Genomic DNA, 18,441 nt, shown 5'->3' with positions numbered 1-18,441 from the left:
GGGGGACTAGGGTTGGATCCAAAAGAGAAGTAACATAACAACACTAAGAGATTTGGCTAAGGTCATGAAACAAAGTGCTTATTTCTTTTTTTCTCTCTTTTTTCTTTTCCCTTCTTCGCTTTTCCTTTCCTTTCTTTTTTTGAAAAAGCTAGTTGTGATATGTAAATATGGCACCTGTCACAGTGACCTTATTGTAGTGCCAACGTAGCTAAGGACTATGAATGTAGCTTGTGGGGAACTGAATATTCCAGTGTAGAACAGGAAACTATATGTTCTTATCTGTGAAGTGAGGATATCAGACTAAGTGATCAATACGATTGCTTTAATTAAAATTCTATATTTGTGAAGCATTTATCTATATGTAAATACTTTCACTTTTTCCTCTCATTTCTGAGGAAGTATATATATATATTTTTTTAAACTTTGGGTTTATTTTATTTATTTATTTATTTAATTTATGGCTGTGTTGGGTCTTCGTTTCTGTGCGAGGGCTTTCTCTAGTTGTGGCAAGCGGGGGCCACTCTTCATCACGGTGCGCGGGCCTCTCACTATCGCGGCCTCTCTTGTTGCGGAGCACAGGCTCCAGATGCGCAGGCTCAGTAGTTGTGGCTCACGGGCTTAGTTGCTCCGCGGCACGTGGGATCTTCCCAGACCAGGGCTCGAACCCGTGTCCCCTGCATTGGCAGGCAGATTCTCAACCACTGCACCACCAGGGAAGCCCTCTGAGGAAGTATATTAAGTTTGAATTTGTCATAAGTTCCCAGGGGTTGACTCTTAGTTGAAATGTCACTGACAGCTTGTGGTTTGGACTTTTTTTTAACTAGGCAGAAACAACTAGAAGCCATCACACAACTGCAAGAAGATGCTGTCAACCAGGAAGCCATCCTCAGGAAGAAGGTCCAGGAAGCCAGCCAATGGTTGGAGGGGGCAGAGGAGCAGGTAGGGTGGACTTTGACTACACTATGTGCACAGGAAGTCTCTCAGATGTCCTTAAAACCCTGAAGTAAAAATGGAGGAGGAACCAAAAAAACAAAGAGGAACTGCGAAGTTCAGTCCCTCTCGACTAGCAGTGAGCGGAGGAAGTAAAGGGGGAGTTGTAAGAGGCGGTGTCAACAGCCTGCTGATGAAAGAGGCAACTTTGCAGAAAGAGGCGACTTGACATACCAAGACTTTTGCCGCTGTAGAAATAGCTCAGGCATACGAAGCCCATGCAAACACAGAATTGCAGAAGTTCAGTGGAGGCTTATCACTTCCCTGAGAAGAAAAGCACATTTTCAGTTTCGTGTGCATAATAAGAGTGAGTGCTCGATTGCTTTCTTTCCCGGCCACTCTGCTAAAATCCAGCATTAACTGTCGGTATCCAGGTGGAGGATGGAGATCAAGCAGCCCACTCTGCCAGGGAAGAAGCTAAGCCTTTGCTGCGTAAATTAGAGGAAGCAATTTCGGATCAACGTAATCTCCAGACTATAAATACTGAGTTAGTGAACACTTGCCAGACACTTGAGCAGAAGACAAGAAAACTGAAAAGTGAGTAGCAAGTATTTGTTATGTCTGAATTCAGTCCACTCTGAGGTGGGGCAGGAGGACTACAGCCATGTTTCTAGATTCCAGATGCTATCTTATTACTGAATTCATGGTGCTGAAATGGCTCCAGAAGCAGTGTTATGGGCTTCCAGAGAGATCTGCCTAGTGGCTAGGTGGATGGATTTAACCATTAACTTTCCCTTTTGGTTGTCTATTACAAACTGGATTTTTCCATAACTGTTATTTCTTTAAAAATTAAACAAAACCTCTCAATATCTGTAAAAGTAAACATGGAAAAAAATCTTGTATGCATGAGAGAGTTGAACTTGCAAATTGTTTACATATTCTACTCTGACTTTATTAGCTGGTTTGTACCCATCATATGGTAGAAGAGGCCCTGCCTCTCTATTTTCTTTTAAACAGTAATTTTAGAGTTGAGCAAAATACCTAGGAATTCAATGTGTATCACAGTATTATATATGTGTGAAAATTCTTTTAAAATTTTGTGTTCTTTACATATATATTCTACTTTAAAAACTAGAACATTTGCCATTTTACCTAAAAGTAGATAAGCGTTTACTGAGGACTGAGGTGAGAAGACAATTGTCAAATTACAGATGTCAGATTATTTTTAAGCTTATTTTATTCTAGAAACATGGTTCAGTAAAAATAAAGCTTATGTATATGACCATTTATCAGACAACTGCTTTTGTTCAGCCAGCTTCTTGTTCCAGCAGTATAAAGGTTCTTTTTATAGAAAGTTATTGGTTTGGGTAATAACTAAATATAAGCTTAAGGTAAGCTAGTGACGGAAATTTTCAGACTTGTGTTTGCTTTGGATTTATTGTACCCTTTCTACTGTTATCTGAGAAAGCTGTTTAAGAGTTTAAAGGAATTGACTAGTTCTAAAATAGCAGTGGTTATTCAATACTTTATTATTATTATTATTATTTCTAAGCCTTGTAGAACTTGATCATTTTCAATAACAGTAAGTGTCATTTTACCCTGCTTCACTCTGTCAGACAATGTAAAGCATGCTTTAAATTACATAATCTTTATGATATTTTTTGTATTGCTCAGAGGGCATTGCAGAAGGTCCCCTTGTGATTAGAGTTGTTAATTTTGAGCCATGAACCTGCCTTCATTAAGGCATTCCAAATTTGGTTTATGGTGTGTTTGCTTTAGACACTGTGCTTAGAGGTCTAATCTTTTGATCCAGTTATTTTTATCCTTTGCTTAAATCAATATTATACCCCATAGTTTTATAAAACAAAGAATTTATCCCCTCCTCCAACCTACTATGGTTTGTAGTAACTTCTTGGAAAAGTCAGCTTTTGTAACTTATTCCAAAATACACATTCTCAATATTATGAACTTGCTATTGTCTTCCCAGTCTATCCTCAGGGGATAATTGGTCCAAATATCATTTAAAATAGAATGTGAAAGCTGCCCTAGGTTGAATGCACGTATATTTTTCTGGCTGGATAAAGTAGGGTGGATGCTTCCTTTCTGTTTTGAATTGCACACAATCTGCCAGGCTTTATTAGCTCCTTTACTTGTGAGTACCTTTTGCTGCCCAAAGAAGGCATACCTATCAAAATTTGGCTCTTAAGACCCTTTGCTTACGAAGATCTTTCTAATAATGCCCTTAAAAATCAACCTTTATGGGACTTCCCTGGTGGTCCAGTGGGTAAGACTCCGTGCTCCCGGTGCCTGGGGCCCAGGTTCGATCCCTGGTCCAGGGAACATGCCGCTGCAACTAAAAGATCCTGCAGGCTGTAACTAAGACCCAGCGCAGCCAAAATAAATAAATTAATTAAAAAAACAAACAAAAAAAACACATAAAAAAACCCAACAATCTTTATAAGAAGAGGGAAATTTGGGTAGCACATATTTTCAAAAAGTCTATAGAGCAGATTTTCCAGATAGACTGTGAACAAACATCAACAAGGTAGGACAGTTATAACACAAACACATCCTCACACATTCCACCATGACCACTGCCATCACATACTGTTTGAATTCTGAGTCAGACATTTGAATTCTGAGTCAGACAACAAAACTATTTAAATCCATTTAGTTCTCGTGAAACTTTCCGGTTAGCTTCATAAATTCATTAAATGTTATGGCAATTGCTTTCTGCTGCATCTAAGACAGGTTCATTAGCAAACTGTGTGAGGATGCAGTTGTTGTGTCCAAATGCTTAGGTCAATGACAATGTTCACAAACTGGAAGTAGGAAGTTGCTTATGACATTTGATGAGATACCTGAATTTAATGTTGAATAAATAATATTGTTCAAGTTTTCAACTGCCATCAGGACTGGACTGATTTATGAGGTAATTAGTGTGCATGCTTGCCCCCCTGAAATGCTCCATTAGAACTACTAAATTTCTTGAATGATAACATATATTTTCTTTCTTCTGCTTCTTCATGTGTATCTAAGTATCTTAACAAAGGCAATAGTGCATATGTAAATGAATGTTTGCTTTAAAAAGGAATAAAGCTTCTTAGATCTAGGGTATGCACGCAACATATTAGGGTGAATCCAATGTGCAGGAAACATAGACTAAATGATCTAATCCAAGCTCTCACCCCTTTAGTATTCATCCTTTTTTGCCCTTATCTACATAAAATCTTCATTGACTTGCTCATTCAACAGACAATGAGTGAAACCGTAAGTATTTCCTTTAGAAACCATAAATATTTCTTTGGGGAGAGAGCCTGAGAAGCTCCTGTATATTATAATTCTTTATTTGAACATAGTATCTGATATGAACTTTATAGTTTAGAGAAGGCTTTCACCTAGATGAACTCACTGGAAACTCTCTTCTAGCTTGCTATTCTTAGCATGGAGGGCATGATGTATGGGGCACATAACAGCCTACAGCTTTGAGGATGAATACAAGATGAGAGCCACATGTCCTGAGCAGTCAGTACACAAGAGGGAAATGAGACAGGAAGGGGGGTTCAGCTGATGGAGACACTTAAACATAGGTGTTGGGGTGAGCACCAAGGAGAGAACCAAAGTCAAGTACAGCTTGCTGGACACCTCTGATGGGATGGGGGCCTACATTTTCCCAAATGAAAGATGCAGGTATGGATGAAATAATCTAGGAGAAAGTATTGCACAAAGATAAAGAGCACGGGATTTGAGGTTAAACAAACCTAGATTCTAAGTCTACAAAAGACTTTGATAAAGTTGGGCAAATCTCTTTCCCCCTCTGAACCTCAGTATCTTCTTCCAGAAAATGCCAGAGTTGTTAATTTACAAATAACGTAACAAATGCAAACGGTAGCTAATGCTTGGCCATACTGGGTACAGTCTGTTCTGCTAGAGTATGTTTCTATCACGTAAACTATCTCTTTCACGATTGACAAATGGGTGAAGACGTGTAAGGATAATATGGGCATTTCATTCACAATTTTCCTGGGAATAGGACCTGGATTGGTAGGAATAGAAGTATAACCTTCCGCAGGAGAGGAGAAAGCCCTCAGCTTGGCTGCTGATAGGCAGCAGGAGGCTTTCAGCTGTATTTTAAGAAAATTAAAAGCAAGGGTCTGCGCCTGGGCCTCCCTCCCAGCGACGTGCCGTCCCAGCCCCGCAGAGCTCCGTTTTGCGGCAGGTTGTATTCCCGCCTGCGTTGCTGTCGCAGCCCCACTGCCTCAGAGTTCCGCTTCCATCTGCATTTTCTCAGCACCCCACCAGCACTGTGCCATTTAAAGTGTCACCAGCATTTCCACTCCATTGTTTTTGTGCATTTCTAGGATCCTGGGAGTCAGCCTTTAGCCATTTTAAGTTGCATGTCTCAGTGATCCATGTTATCTTCCTAAGTACTACTAATAATTGTGCTTGTTAGTGCTCTGGTTTCAATGTTGCATATACATTTTTAGTGGTCTCTTCCTAACCCTATTTATTTTATAAGCCCCATTATTTTCGTTCTTGTTGTAGTTTTTTAATTCTTTGTTATTGATGAGTAATTAACATATCATAAAACGTTCAGACCTTAAGTGTACTGTCCAACCAGTTTGACAAATGCACATCGAAACACAGAACTTCTATAACCCCAGAAAGTTCCCTGGTGCTCCTTCCCAGTTACTCCCCACTTCTACCTTCACCACCACAAGGAGCAACCACTGATCTGATTTCTATCACGGGTGGGTTAGTTTAGGCTGTTCTAGAATTGAGTTATACAGTCTATACTTTTGTGTATGTCTGTGTGTGTTTCCTTCAGCGTAGTATTTATCTATGTTGTGTTTATCAATGGGATGCCCTTTTCATGGCTGAGTCACATTTCTTTGTAAGAACATTCCACAATTTGATTATCTTTTCACCTATTATTGGACATCTAAATTATTGGGTTGGCCAAGATAATTTTCCATAATCTTATGGAAAAACCCGAACGAACTTTTTTGGCCAACCTAATATTTACAGTTTTGGGTTGTTAGGGAGAAAGCTGCTATGAACATCTGTGTATAGGTCTGTGTGTGGACCTGTGTTTTTGTTTAACCTAGGATAAATATCTAGGAGCAGAGATATTAGATCATAGTAGAGCTGTAATTCTAACTTTTTAAGAAACTGCAAGCAGTTTTCCATAGAGTTTGTAGCATTTCACACTCCTAGCAGCAATGTGTGGGAGTTTCAGGTATCCACAACCCCAGCATGTGGTGATGTCAGTCTTTTTCATTTTCTCTACACGACTGAGTACTCACTGTGATTTTAATTTGTTGGGCTGATTGGCCATTGTATATCTTCTTTGTGAAGTATCTAAGTCTTTTGCCCTTTTTCAAATTAGGTCACTTGTCCTTTTGTTACTGAGTTGTAGGATTTCTTTTCTTTATATATTTTGGGTACAAGAACTTTGACAGACGTGTGCTGTGAATTATTTTCTTCTAGTCTATGGATTTCAATGAACTTTAATATTTGTAATGCACAATTCTATAGAACATTGAGCAACACATTATATTACAGTGTTATGAAGTCCATAATCCATAAACGTCAACCCTATTGATACCTAACATTATTACAGCTCAATATCATGGTTTTGATTTTCAGCAGCCAATTAATCGCAGGGCCTTTGCCTGAAAGCTTTAGTGCATAGTCATTTAGAAAGTTGTTTTATCTCAGCTTCCTTCAAAGAAAATGTATCCAAGACAACTGGTCTCATCCTACATCACAGATGGCAACAGCAGGGGAAACAGTGGCCATTGTTTTACTTGCTTCCATGTGAAACCTAAATGCCCTAGAGACATGGCAGGCCCAACTCCAAACATGTAAAGAAGAATGCAAAGGTGCATGCAAATTAATGTCATAAGCCAGCTTGTTTTGCCTTATGAAACATGAAAATAGTTTCTACCCATCGCACAAAACATCTGTTGAAATGAGGTTTACAACTTGGAACTTGTTTTGAGATGGACTATTTCTAAAAATCAAGATTGCCTGGTGGGAAAGCAGATGGGCAATTTAGACAGTCTTATACTAACTCATTATTTCTTCTGAACACGAGCTTAATTTGGAAATTCAAAGACAGTGTTTTGAGATACGCAACTTCAGAAGCATAATGTTGGCCACTTCTGAAAACTTTGATTGCTGTTGCTCAGATATAGGTCAGGAGGAGGACAGAGCCTTATTTCTTAATACAGTTAACACAGAGAATTTTAAAAAACTGAATCTTTACTAGAGTTCTATGTATTAAGAGTTTAATTTTTTTTAATTACTTAAATATGTTAGAAATAGTTTAAAAATACATTTTCCTCCCTGTGGGCCTCATAAACACTGTCAAGCTTTGTTGGGAAATGTTATTTTTACCAAAAAATATTCTTACTAAATAAATTTTACATGGGTAATTTTCCACATAATTGAAGCTTTTCAAGCTTTTTTCCCCTGAAAAATATTTATAATTAGATTCTGTAATTTCCACATGTATTAGCATTACTTTCGTGGCTCAGAATTTCTTCAGGCTACTGAGATACAAAACTGTTGGTCTTTAAAATAAGAAGCACCAGATTTCTATGTGTTTTGGACACCAGAGTATCTGCTGTTGATTTTCCTGGCTGTTAGCGGTTTTTTTTTTTAAGTGGCAGCTATTAATACACCTCCATCTAACAGAGCTTCGTACCCTCATTTAATTTTTGTTTTTAATCATCTGTGGGCTGAGAAAACAGTCAAGCTTGTGAGAATTCTGTATAAATTCAGAGCCCACTGTCTGAGTGAAGTGTGAGAATCTGCCACATGAATAAAGGGCATGGATATCAACATCTATTTTGGTTGTTCCAAAGATTTCGGCCTATTTTCTGGTTCTTGGCTATCTTTCAAAAGGTATAGATTGTCCAATAAGTAATATGTTGCTATTTAACTTAAGAACTTAAATAGGTATTTTTCTCACTTTCATTATTGCAGAGAGGACAATTTGGAAGTTACTGGGAAGCAGATTTCAGTTAAGTAGAGAGACAAATATTTTTAATTTCACAGAAGAGTATAGTGAATGGTGCACTGTCCTGTGAGTCTGATCTCAGCTCCACGAATAACCATTTATCCACTTAAATCTCTCATGATCCCAGACCTCCTTGTAGGAATCTGGGATTCTATGGCTCCATTTCCAAGGCTTCCATTGCTTGTAGCTCAAGCAGAGGCTTATTGAAGAGACGATTTCCCCAAAGGTAGGAGGTTGGCCCGAGTGACCTCTGAGGTGTATTCCTTTTTTAGCATGAATAATTCTGTGACTCACTTCTAGAAGATAATTCACTTGCATCTACCAAGGTTAATTTTAAATACTCAAGGGCGATAGTGGTTTAGTTGCTCCTACCTGTTTTGTTTCTGCTTTCCCATTTTCACGAGTCATGAGTTGAGAACGTCATTCTCAGAAGCCGTTGTTTTCTCTTTCCTTTCCTCAGGCCTCAAATTGAAAGCTGTTAAAAGTTTATGAAATGGGACTTCCCTGGCGGTCCAGTGGTTAAGACTTCACCTTCCAATGCAGGGGGTTCGGGTTCGATCCCTGGTCGGGGAGCTAAGATCCTACATGCCTCGGGGCCAAAAAACCAAAACATAAAACAGAAGCATTATTGTAACAAATTCAATAAAGACTTTAAAAATGGTCCACATCAAAAAATCTTAAAAAAAAAAAGTTTACAAAATGAACTAAGGGAAAAGGGGGTTGCGAATTGTCATATTAAGCTGGTTATAAATTCTCTTTATAGCAACAATTGAATCACTAAGAAAGAAGTTAATTAAAGGACAACTCCATGGCTTGCTGTTTCAGGTAAAAAGCAAACAAAAAGACCCAAACCTCTGTGATATGTGTTTACTGTGGGGAAGATCGCCAGTTGGTGTAAGATTTTGAAGCTAAGTTGTAATATATAATAATTTTAGTCATAAAATTAAATAATCAAGTTAGAAAAGATGCTCTGGTAGACTTTGTTTTCTTATGCACTGAAAGCATTTAGCAAAACAGGAGGGGAGAATGCACATGAGTGAGTGGCTCCTACTAACATCTTTCAGAGAGGAAGCATTTCGGAACTGTACCTATTAGCAAAGGGCCAGTTTGCTAGTCCTTTCTGAGACTCTTGAGTGGGCTTTGATGGCTGCTGTCTCTTTTCTCTCTTATTTGAATTAAACTTTCAACTCCTTTCTGTCTGGATATCTCAAGATATCCATGGTACAGTTAAATGTATTTCTCTCCCTTATGACACTTGGTGCATTTCTCCTTTCTGTTCATAAATGAAGAACATAAGGAACAGCAAGGTTGGCACTGGAGGGAAGGGGCTGGAGGAGGAAAGAGAGAAGGGTGATATTTGCATGTATCTGTTTCTAGGGCATCATGCAGGCACATCTGTTTAAGCAGGAAACAAAAATATATTCATGTAGGAGATTAAGCTAGGCAGAGTGCCTAAAAAGCCCCTTACAATAAGTTGAACTGGAAAAAATCTCCATAATCATCTCAAGAACACCAATTTTCTATTATAATGTAACTGATAGACATGTATCTACCTCTTGGACAAGAGTCGCAATTTTATTGCTGTGAAGTTTTCACAGACAGCGTTTTCACTCTCTGAGTTATGTCTCCAACAAGCTTCTTTGGTCTCTGCTTGACGGCTTCAATGACAAAGCCATTCAGTTTCCTGTTCCTGATGTTTGGATTTCATTCCTAGAACAAGTAATGGGGAAAATGCAGTGAGAAGGTTTACCATTACAAATTGTTCCCTTAATGTAAAATACAAGATAAAGAACTAGTCAATTTTCTCCTTCTCAGGTAGCATCACATCTTAAATCCAATGTATTTTATATCTGTCACTCTGCCATCATTCTGTCTTTGAATGCACGCCACCATTTTTCTCATGACAGAGCTGTTTAGCTGAGGAATCTCCTCACTACGATCCCTTGTCCTGCACAGATAGAATTCATCAGCCTCTCCAGGAACAATTGGTGAGTTTAAGCTTTTGGAAACTATTTAAGTGCCAATTGTGAATCTACTACTATGCCGAAATAAAAAGTTAAGTTCAATGTGTATTAGTAAGTTAGAATTCTAAGCTATACTGATTTTCTTGAGAGGGTATCAGACAAAGCAAGATACCTATTTTTTTCTTTATTATGTGCACACACACAAGTTTGATAGGCCCTAGGAAATGGTACTATTTAAAACTTTTTGATTATGGTATCATGAAGAAGAATTATATAACTAAACTTGCCCCTCACTCATATTTCTTTCCTCAAAGCCTTTGTTTATATGAAAGTGTTGATTATTGGGAACTGATGTTATCTTTCTGTTAAATTATTGAAGAGTGATTTTTAATAAGAATTACATTTTTACTTATAAGGTATGTACCTTTTGATACAAAGCATGAAAACTTTGTTACTTGATGTCATTTATTTTCTTCTCAAACTCTCTTGCGGGAGAATAGTGATTTTCTTTCTAATTTTGGAGATGAAGAGAGATTATGAAATATATTACAGCCCTTTGGAAAGCTAATAGTACTTGATTTTCTGTTCAGAAGCAGTGTTGCCATAAACGATATAGTGGTCAAGAAGCAAGAATACATCAGCTACCCCTGACCTTCAAACATACATGCTGGTACACACCTCTGCTGGGTAAGCATGGATAGACCCTTTCCTATACCCTGTCAGACACAGCTGAGGGTGGGGTTCTTCTTGAGAGGGAAAATAATTAATCACAATTATATAGCAAATGTTGTTGAAAACTTAGATGTTTATCCCTGAATTCAGTCAGTCAACTTATATTTGACCACCTACTCTGTGCAAGGCACTATTTTATGTATACTAGAGAGTAAGTCCTAGAGAGTAAGTCCTAAAGCTCACAGATTATTAAGGAAGTAAGACCTGGGTTCAGAGAAGGCTCTGTAGAAGAAATGAGTGTTGAACCAGGCATGGAAAGATGGGCTGCATTTGGAAAAGCAAAAAGCATGGAAAAAGTATTCCAACTGGGGAGAATGACATGAGGGGGAAAAAAAATGCAAAAGTTTTAAGTGTTTGGAGAAGAGTCCATGCTGGATAAGTCACTGTGGATATAAGAGGGCTTGGGTCAGGATGGAGTAGAATTTAAGTTTGGAGCATGTTGTAGGTCACGTCATGGACTATTACTTAATGCCAGTCTAAGGAGAATGAACTTTATCTTAGGAAATGCTGAAAGTGGTGGCATCTCTCATCACAACCTGGATGTGCTTGAAAGCAAAATTTAATGGTTGGTTTCGAAATGACAAAAGAAATGGTATGATTATCAAAATAAATTTAAGAAGGAATAAAAAGCAAGTAGAATGATTTGTGGATCATTTCAACTAGAACAGAGAAAACTGCTACCGCTACTAACAAGTGGCCAGTTTGTGTCAGACAGTAGAGGAGTGCTTTATAGAGACGATTTTACCCACACTAACTCAGTGATAGTAACAATACTATGGCAGCACTGAAAGAGTGCCCGCTATGTGGCAGGCACCGTTCTCTGCTCTCAGAACTGTATGTTCACGTACCTGTTAATTCATTTAATCCTCACCATATCCCTGTGAGGTAGATGCTAATGTAATTCCCATTTTAAAGATAAGGAAACAGGAACACTGAGTAATTTGCCTAAGGTCATGTGGCACTTTAAAAATTATTTATTTATTTATTTATTTATTTTTGGCTGCATTGGGTCTTAGTTGTGGCATGCAGGATCTTTCGTTGCAGCGTGCGGGCACTTCATTTTGGCATGTGGGCTTCCCTTTAGTTACGGTGCGTGGGCTCAGTAGTTGCGGCATGCGGGCTTAGTTGCCCCGCGGCACGCGGGTTTAGTTGCCCCAAGGCACGTGGGATCTTAGTTCCCCAAGTAGGGATCGAACCCGAGTCCCCTGCCTTGGAAGGTGGATTCTTAACCACTGGAACACCAGGGAAATCCCCATGTGGCACTTTATATGTAAGTAAACTGAGGCTCAGAGTTGGTTTAGTTATTTATCCGAGATCACACACCTGGTATGTGTCAGGGTCAGGATTTGAACTAAAAATTGTGATTAATTCCAAAGCCTATGTTTTTTCTATTAAATTCTGCTGCTTCCTATACTCAGAAAAACATAACAAGACAGTTTCCTCAAAACAAAATTTGTCACCCTATTTCCTGCACTCTTCAGTGGTTTACAATTACAATGTCGAACTGTTTTTCTCTTTAGGAGTTGGTAAACTGTTTCCGTAAAGGGCCGGATAGTAAATATTTGAGGTTTTGCAGGCTGTACGGTTTCTGCAGCAACTACTCAGCTTTGCTGTTGTAGCCACAAGCAACCTTGGATGATACTGAATGAATGGGTGTGTCTGTGTTCCAATAAAACTTTATTTACAAAAACAGGAGGCTGGCTGGATTTTGCCCCCTGGCAGCAGATTGTTATTGACCCCTCTAGTTGCTTACTAGGCAAGGGTCTCTGTTTCCCCTCCTTCACCCCTACTCCCTTCTTAAAAAAAGAAATGACATTTCTACCCCTCATAACTAGGCATCAAAATTTAGGGGGTGGGGAGTTGTAATGTTAAAATGTTAATTGAATAGATAAAGAAGATGTGGTACATATATACAATGGAATATTACTCAGCCATAAAAAGGAACAAAATTGGGTCATTTGTAGAGACATGGATGGGTCTAGAGACTATCACACAGAGTGAAGTAAGTCAGAAAGAGAAAAACAAATATCGTATGTTAACGCATATATGTAGAACCTAGAAAAATGGTACAAATAAACTGGTTTGCAGGGCAGAAATTGAGACACAGATGTAGAGAACAAACCTATGGAACAGCAAGGGGGAAAGTGGCGGGGGGTGGTGGTGGTGTGATGAATTGGGCGATTGGGATTGACATGTATACACTGATGTGTATAAAATGGATGACTGATAAGAACCTGCTGTATAAAAAAATAAATAAAATAAAATTTTAAAAAAATGTAAATTGAATTGAATTGAACTGACTTTTGTTTTTTCAGAAATGGTCTAATCTCCCAAGAGGAAAAGAAATAGTATATATATATAATTTGAACCATTAATTTCTATATTTATTCTTTTCTGTTCTACTGCAGATGCCTTGTATCTGGATAGTCTTACAGCAATTCCAAGACTAGAATTGACACCCTTCTCATGTGTAGCCAACCGAATCCATGCTTCATGTGAAAGGCCCACATATGGAGAAATAGAGGATGGTGCTTTGGATGTGACCGGAAGGCACAAGTAAGTTAAAAGGGCAAAATACACTTGGCCTACTTTTCGTGGGTGGCCTATTCCTATTGCCTAAACATTTAATCAGTAAAAGTTTCATATCTTGACATCATGACATCTTTATTGTGGAATTTTTATTGTGTAACTTCTCTAACTTTCTGAAAATCGACAATTTTAAAACAAAGATACCTTTATAGTTTTCTCTATAGCTCTTTTGAATTTCATGATATCCATTCTAAAGTGTAAAAGACAAATTAGGCTACTTAACATTTTTCCCAGTTTTTAGGAATATACTATGTACTGCTAAGTTAACTCATTCAGCTAGGTTTTGATCATCTTTCTATTCCTTCACACTCCAGGTGAACAAGTCTTTGGGACTCTATCCCTGTGCTCGCACATACCCTCTCCCAAAGCTCATCTGAGCTCACTCACCTTTCTAAGTACACAGACATTTCTTCCTTAGGAAAAGTTCAGAAATGTCAGTGGAGTTTGTGAGCACTGTTCACCCCAATGAAATTTCCTTTCTGTATCGAGGGTCAGGAAGCAAGACTTTGAATTGCAAATAACTTCATTTTCATTTGGGACTAGATTCTCTATGGTTATTACCACTCTCTCTGATGGAGCTTGGAGCTCTCTTTCATCATGTCTCAGTTAAGACATAAACTTAATTAGAAATTCGGTAAAATTGGGGCAGGGAAGGGGAACTATGGGATAGGTTGGTATCTGCTGAAATTTGCAGTTTTTCCACCTGTATTAAGGAACTTTACTGTCTATTATTAGGTGTCCAGGCCCTACAGGTGGTCCCCACCCAGGAACAGATCTTTCAGGTTGCATCAGGATGAATAATGACCTAAGTATGGAAGTGAGTATTGGACTACATTTCAACTTCATTTTTAGCTCTACCATATCCTGACCCTCTTCTATGGTGTTTTTATGTTTTGTTTTGTTTTGTTTTGAAGTATTATAGAGACTCTTATAGCAAGTACAAGTCTTATACCACAGAATTCAGATGCATGAGAAATGTCAACGTTTGATGGCATCTGGGGGGATTTCTACCCCTTCTATAGTATAAACTCAAGGATATATAACCAAATGGAGATTTTGATGAAGTGTGCTGAACTTTTTGTTTGAAAGGCAGGCTGGTTTGGGACTTAAATTCACTATTGGCTATCAGGAGTCTCAGGTCTCATTGACTCTCTAAGAATCGAGGTCAAGGCTAGATAATCTTTGAGGTGCTGGTACTTTGCTGTACAAAGTAGGGCAATGCCCAAGGAGAACCCATTGCTGCAGTTAGGTGCTAATAGTACTTCTCGACCCAAGAAGAGAATACTAAGTAGCTGAGGGCACTTAGGCAAACACCCCAGGTTGTGGAGATGGGCCTGGAGCACTTTCCTTGGTCAGCAGTCTGAGCCTGAGGGAACATGATCTTCTCAATCAAATGGAGCAGACCATTCTGTTCCAGAATCTGGAAATCCATCACTCTTCTTTTTTTAAAAAAAGGTTTATTGTGATATAATTCTCCTACCAAACAATTCATCAGTTTAAATTGTTCAATTAAATATTTTGAAAAATATTCAGAGTTGTGCAGCCATCGCCACAATCAACTTTAGGACATTTTGATCCCCTTAGAAAGAAACCTCATGCCTATTAGCAGTCTATCCCTATCCGCCACCCCACCCCACCCTAGGCAGCCACTAATCTGCTTTCTGCCTCTATAGACTGGCCTATTCTGGATGTCTCATATAAATGGAATAATACAATACGGACCTCTTGTGACTGGCTTCTTTTCATCTGTGTTGTAGCATGTTATCAGTGCTTCATTCCTCTTTATAACTGGATAATATTCCAGTGTATGAATATACCACCTTTTGTTTATCCATTCACCACTGATAAGCGCTTGGGTTGTTTCTACTTTTTGGCTACCATGAATAATGCCAGTAAGAACATTAGTGTAAAACATTTTGTGTAAACATATGTTTTCAGTTCTTGGGGTATGTATTTAGGAGTAGAATTATTGCATCATATGGTCACTCTATGTTAAAACTTTGAGGAACAGCAAAACAGATTTTCAAAGCAGCTACACCATTTTACATTCCCACCAGTAATGTATGAGGATTTCATTTTCTCCACATCCTTGTCAACACTTGTCTATCTTTTTTTAAATTAAATTAAATTTGATTTTTTAATTTCTATTTTATATTGGAGCATAGTTGATTAACAATGTTGTGTTAGTTTCAGGTGTACAACAAAGTGATTCAGTTATATATATACATGTATCTTATTTTTTGTCTATCTTTTTGATTATAAGCATCTTAGTGCATGTAAAGTGGTATCTTGTGGTTTTGATATGGATTTCCTTAATGACAAATGATGTTGAGCATTTTTCATGTACTCGTTGGCCATATGTATATCTTCTTTAGAGATATGTCTACCCAGATCTTTTGTCCATTTTAAAAAATGAGTTTTTAAAAAAAAATTGATTTACATGAGCTGTTCTTATTCTTTTAAGTGTATGTATCTCACATTTTTCCATTCCTTAGTACCCCTTCCTATTGAAGAGCTAAGAAAAGGAAAGAAAAAGGAAATGAATCCATTTTGCTATTCCTTAGCCGTTCTTGTAAAGTTTTAGTAAAGGAAGTTGAACTTGGAAGCTTACAGGATGTTTGGTTGTTAGTAATTTCCCTTTTATCTGGTACTGATTTCACCAAGAAAGGGGAAGGAACCAACATCAGTTGTGTACCAGGTACTTCGTAGGAAAACATTTCCACATGTCATGTTATTAATTGTCTCTACAACTTTGAATGGTAAGTATTCTCTGATTCTACAGATGAGGCAACTGAAGTTCAGAGAGGTTAAATAACTTAACCAGGATCACTCAACTAGTAAGTAGCAAACCTGGGATTCAAATTCAAGTTTGTATAGCTTCAAAGATTAATCCCTTCTTACGACTCCTCTGAGAACACTGAATTTAGACGTTTCAATCATAATAACTACTCAGAGTTACCTTGAAAGTAGTTTTTTGGCTAAGAAATAAATGTGCTTCCTTATGTATCTAAAAGGAGCTCCTGATCACTCTCGTTAGGATATGTGACCAAATTATTTTGTCTCGACACCCATGAAGAAATAGGAGCGAACAGAGATCACAAGACAAACTCCTGTTAAATGCTCCTGCGGAAATGTATAGATTCCCTGAAGGTTTTCCCGCTGCCCTTTCTCTAACTTCCTTTCCTATGTATTGACTTGGTGAGGTCATTGTGGTGACTAAATATAGTTTAATAATTTGTTTTAAAAAAAAAAATTTTTTTTTTTTTTTAATTAAATGCTCCTGCGGAAATGTATAGATTCCCTGAAGGTTTTCCCGCTGCCTCCGTGCCATTTCTTCCATAGGCCCCAGGAACTAATCTGTCAGCTGCACTCTATAGCTGTTCCCACCAATTTCCACCATTTCCCTTTTGCTCTGCTCCACTGCGGAATCCGGGCAGCCTGTTTACTCCCTCATGCCTGTCCCTTGAGTAAATCCCCACCTTCTACCCCTTCATGCCCCCCACCCATCTCTTAAACAAATAGAACTCTCTCCTTAGATGATGCTTATCTATGCATTCTCATTCATAAGAATTAGGATGAAACATGAAATTAAAATGACAAAGCATATAATCCGTGTTTGTCCCAGCAACCCATAAATCGTTGTGTTTTCCCAACTCTTTGGCTTCAAACTTTTGGAATTTCGTCACTCTTGAGGGCCTTCAAAACAAACAACTTGCCCTGGTATTCAAGCTCTTCTCTAATCTGGTTGCAACCTAATTTTCCAACCTTTCCCCATCCATGCCTTATAGTTGTCCCTAAATGTCAGCCAAACCAGGTGGTCTGTATTGTTGGAATATGTGACACAAAGCTGTTTATGCTGTTTTCTCTGCCCAGAACACTTCCACTTCTCCACTTGTCAAATTCTATTCGACTATCAAGGCCCATGCCAAAAACCAAGTGTTCCATAAAACCTTTTGTGGTAGCGAGAAATGTTTACCGTCAAGCATCTCTAGTCCTTCTTGAGATGGAAATCATAATGGATTAGAAGCTGAGAGGTGAGGGTTTTCCCTGGTTTGACCTCTCTGCTACTATGGAAAAGTCTTGTCATTCAGGCCTCATTTTCCTCATTTCTCAACCGTAGCACTCAGGAAAAAATAAGTTCACTCTTTTCTTTTAGACCCCAGTAACTCTGTGCTCCTCTCGTCTATATTTTGGTTACATTGTAGTTCTTTGTTTTCTTAACATGTTCTTGTATCAGATTATAAACTTGGTGTAGAGTGCCTTTGGCCATTAACCAATGTGCATCTAGCATCCTGAATAGATTTGGTATACAGTAGCTGCTCTATTAATATTTGTTGAATGCCTATTTACTTATTTATTTTTGTACTCCCTACAGGGTCTATTTAAAACATTGAGAGTGAGTACCCAGTGCACTTGTTGAATTGACAGTCTTGCCCTATTGCTTTCTGACTGGTGTTCCTGAGAACCTGAGATTTATTTTTTTTATTCCTCTTCCATATTCACAGAGGAAGCTATATTCTAGCATCCTTTTCAGAAAGCACAATAGGAGATAAGAGTGAACATCAGTATTCATAAGAGGGTCTTTGGGTGACCAGAGGACTCTAACAAGACTAATACCTCAAAAAAAACGTGTCTTAGTAAAATAATTTGGGGTCCAGTTTGGGACATTCCTGGGAAGAACAGAGCTACTTTACTGACCCAGTGAAATCTATTTATTTGGGATATTTTAGTGTAAAGAGGAAAAAAGGAAATAAATTATTTCCAGTCCTCGTCTTTTAGAGACTCAGACTAAAATATTTATGAAAGAAATGTCTATGGTATCTGGGATATGCTTCAAAACAATGCTAAGGTAGGTTTAGTGGGTGACGGTATAGATGAAAGGAGATGGGCCATAGGTTGATAATTGTTGAATCTGCAGAATGGGTACACAAAGGGTAATTATTCTATCCTGTCCAGTTTTGTATTTATTTGAAATATTTCCCAGTAATGACTTAGAATTTCTAGCCACATAGCATAGGCTTTGGAATTAAGCAGTTGTGGGTTTAAGCTGGCTCTGTTACTTATTAGCTGTGTGAACTCGGACAAGTGGCCTAACCTCTTTCAGTTTGTGTGTGTTCCCTGGTGAAACAGAGATATTACTTTGCAGAGTTCTTTTCAGGATTCAAATACACACATACACATATACATATATTATGCATA

At 38.2% G+C, this 18,441-nt stretch overlaps 1 protein-coding gene across 1 annotated transcript in view; it reads left to right on the top strand.

The window, feature by feature from the left end:
• The window catches only part of IRAG2 (inositol 1,4,5-triphosphate receptor associated 2), a 92,350-nt gene that overhangs the window by 42,842 nt on the left and 31,067 nt on the right, over positions 1–18,441 (top strand). The window contains exons 17-23 of the mRNA XM_057556491.1: positions 825–939; positions 1,365–1,527; positions 8,721–8,782; positions 9,865–9,945; positions 10,512–10,608; positions 13,062–13,209; positions 13,978–14,059. Coding sequence (XP_057412474.1) covers positions 825–939; positions 1,365–1,527; positions 8,721–8,782; positions 9,865–9,945; positions 10,512–10,608; positions 13,062–13,209; positions 13,978–14,059 — 748 coding nt within the window. The remainder of the gene's footprint in view (positions 1–824; positions 940–1,364; positions 1,528–8,720; positions 8,783–9,864; positions 9,946–10,511; positions 10,609–13,061; positions 13,210–13,977; positions 14,060–18,441) is intronic.

This window comes from Balaenoptera acutorostrata, chromosome 11 (genome assembly GCF_949987535.1).
Source record: "Balaenoptera acutorostrata chromosome 11, mBalAcu1.1, whole genome shotgun sequence".
Lineage (NCBI taxonomy): Eukaryota > Metazoa > Chordata > Mammalia > Artiodactyla > Balaenopteridae > Balaenoptera > Balaenoptera acutorostrata.
The sequence above is the reverse complement of the archived record's forward strand: the minus strand, read 5'-3'. Positions and strand labels throughout refer to the sequence as shown.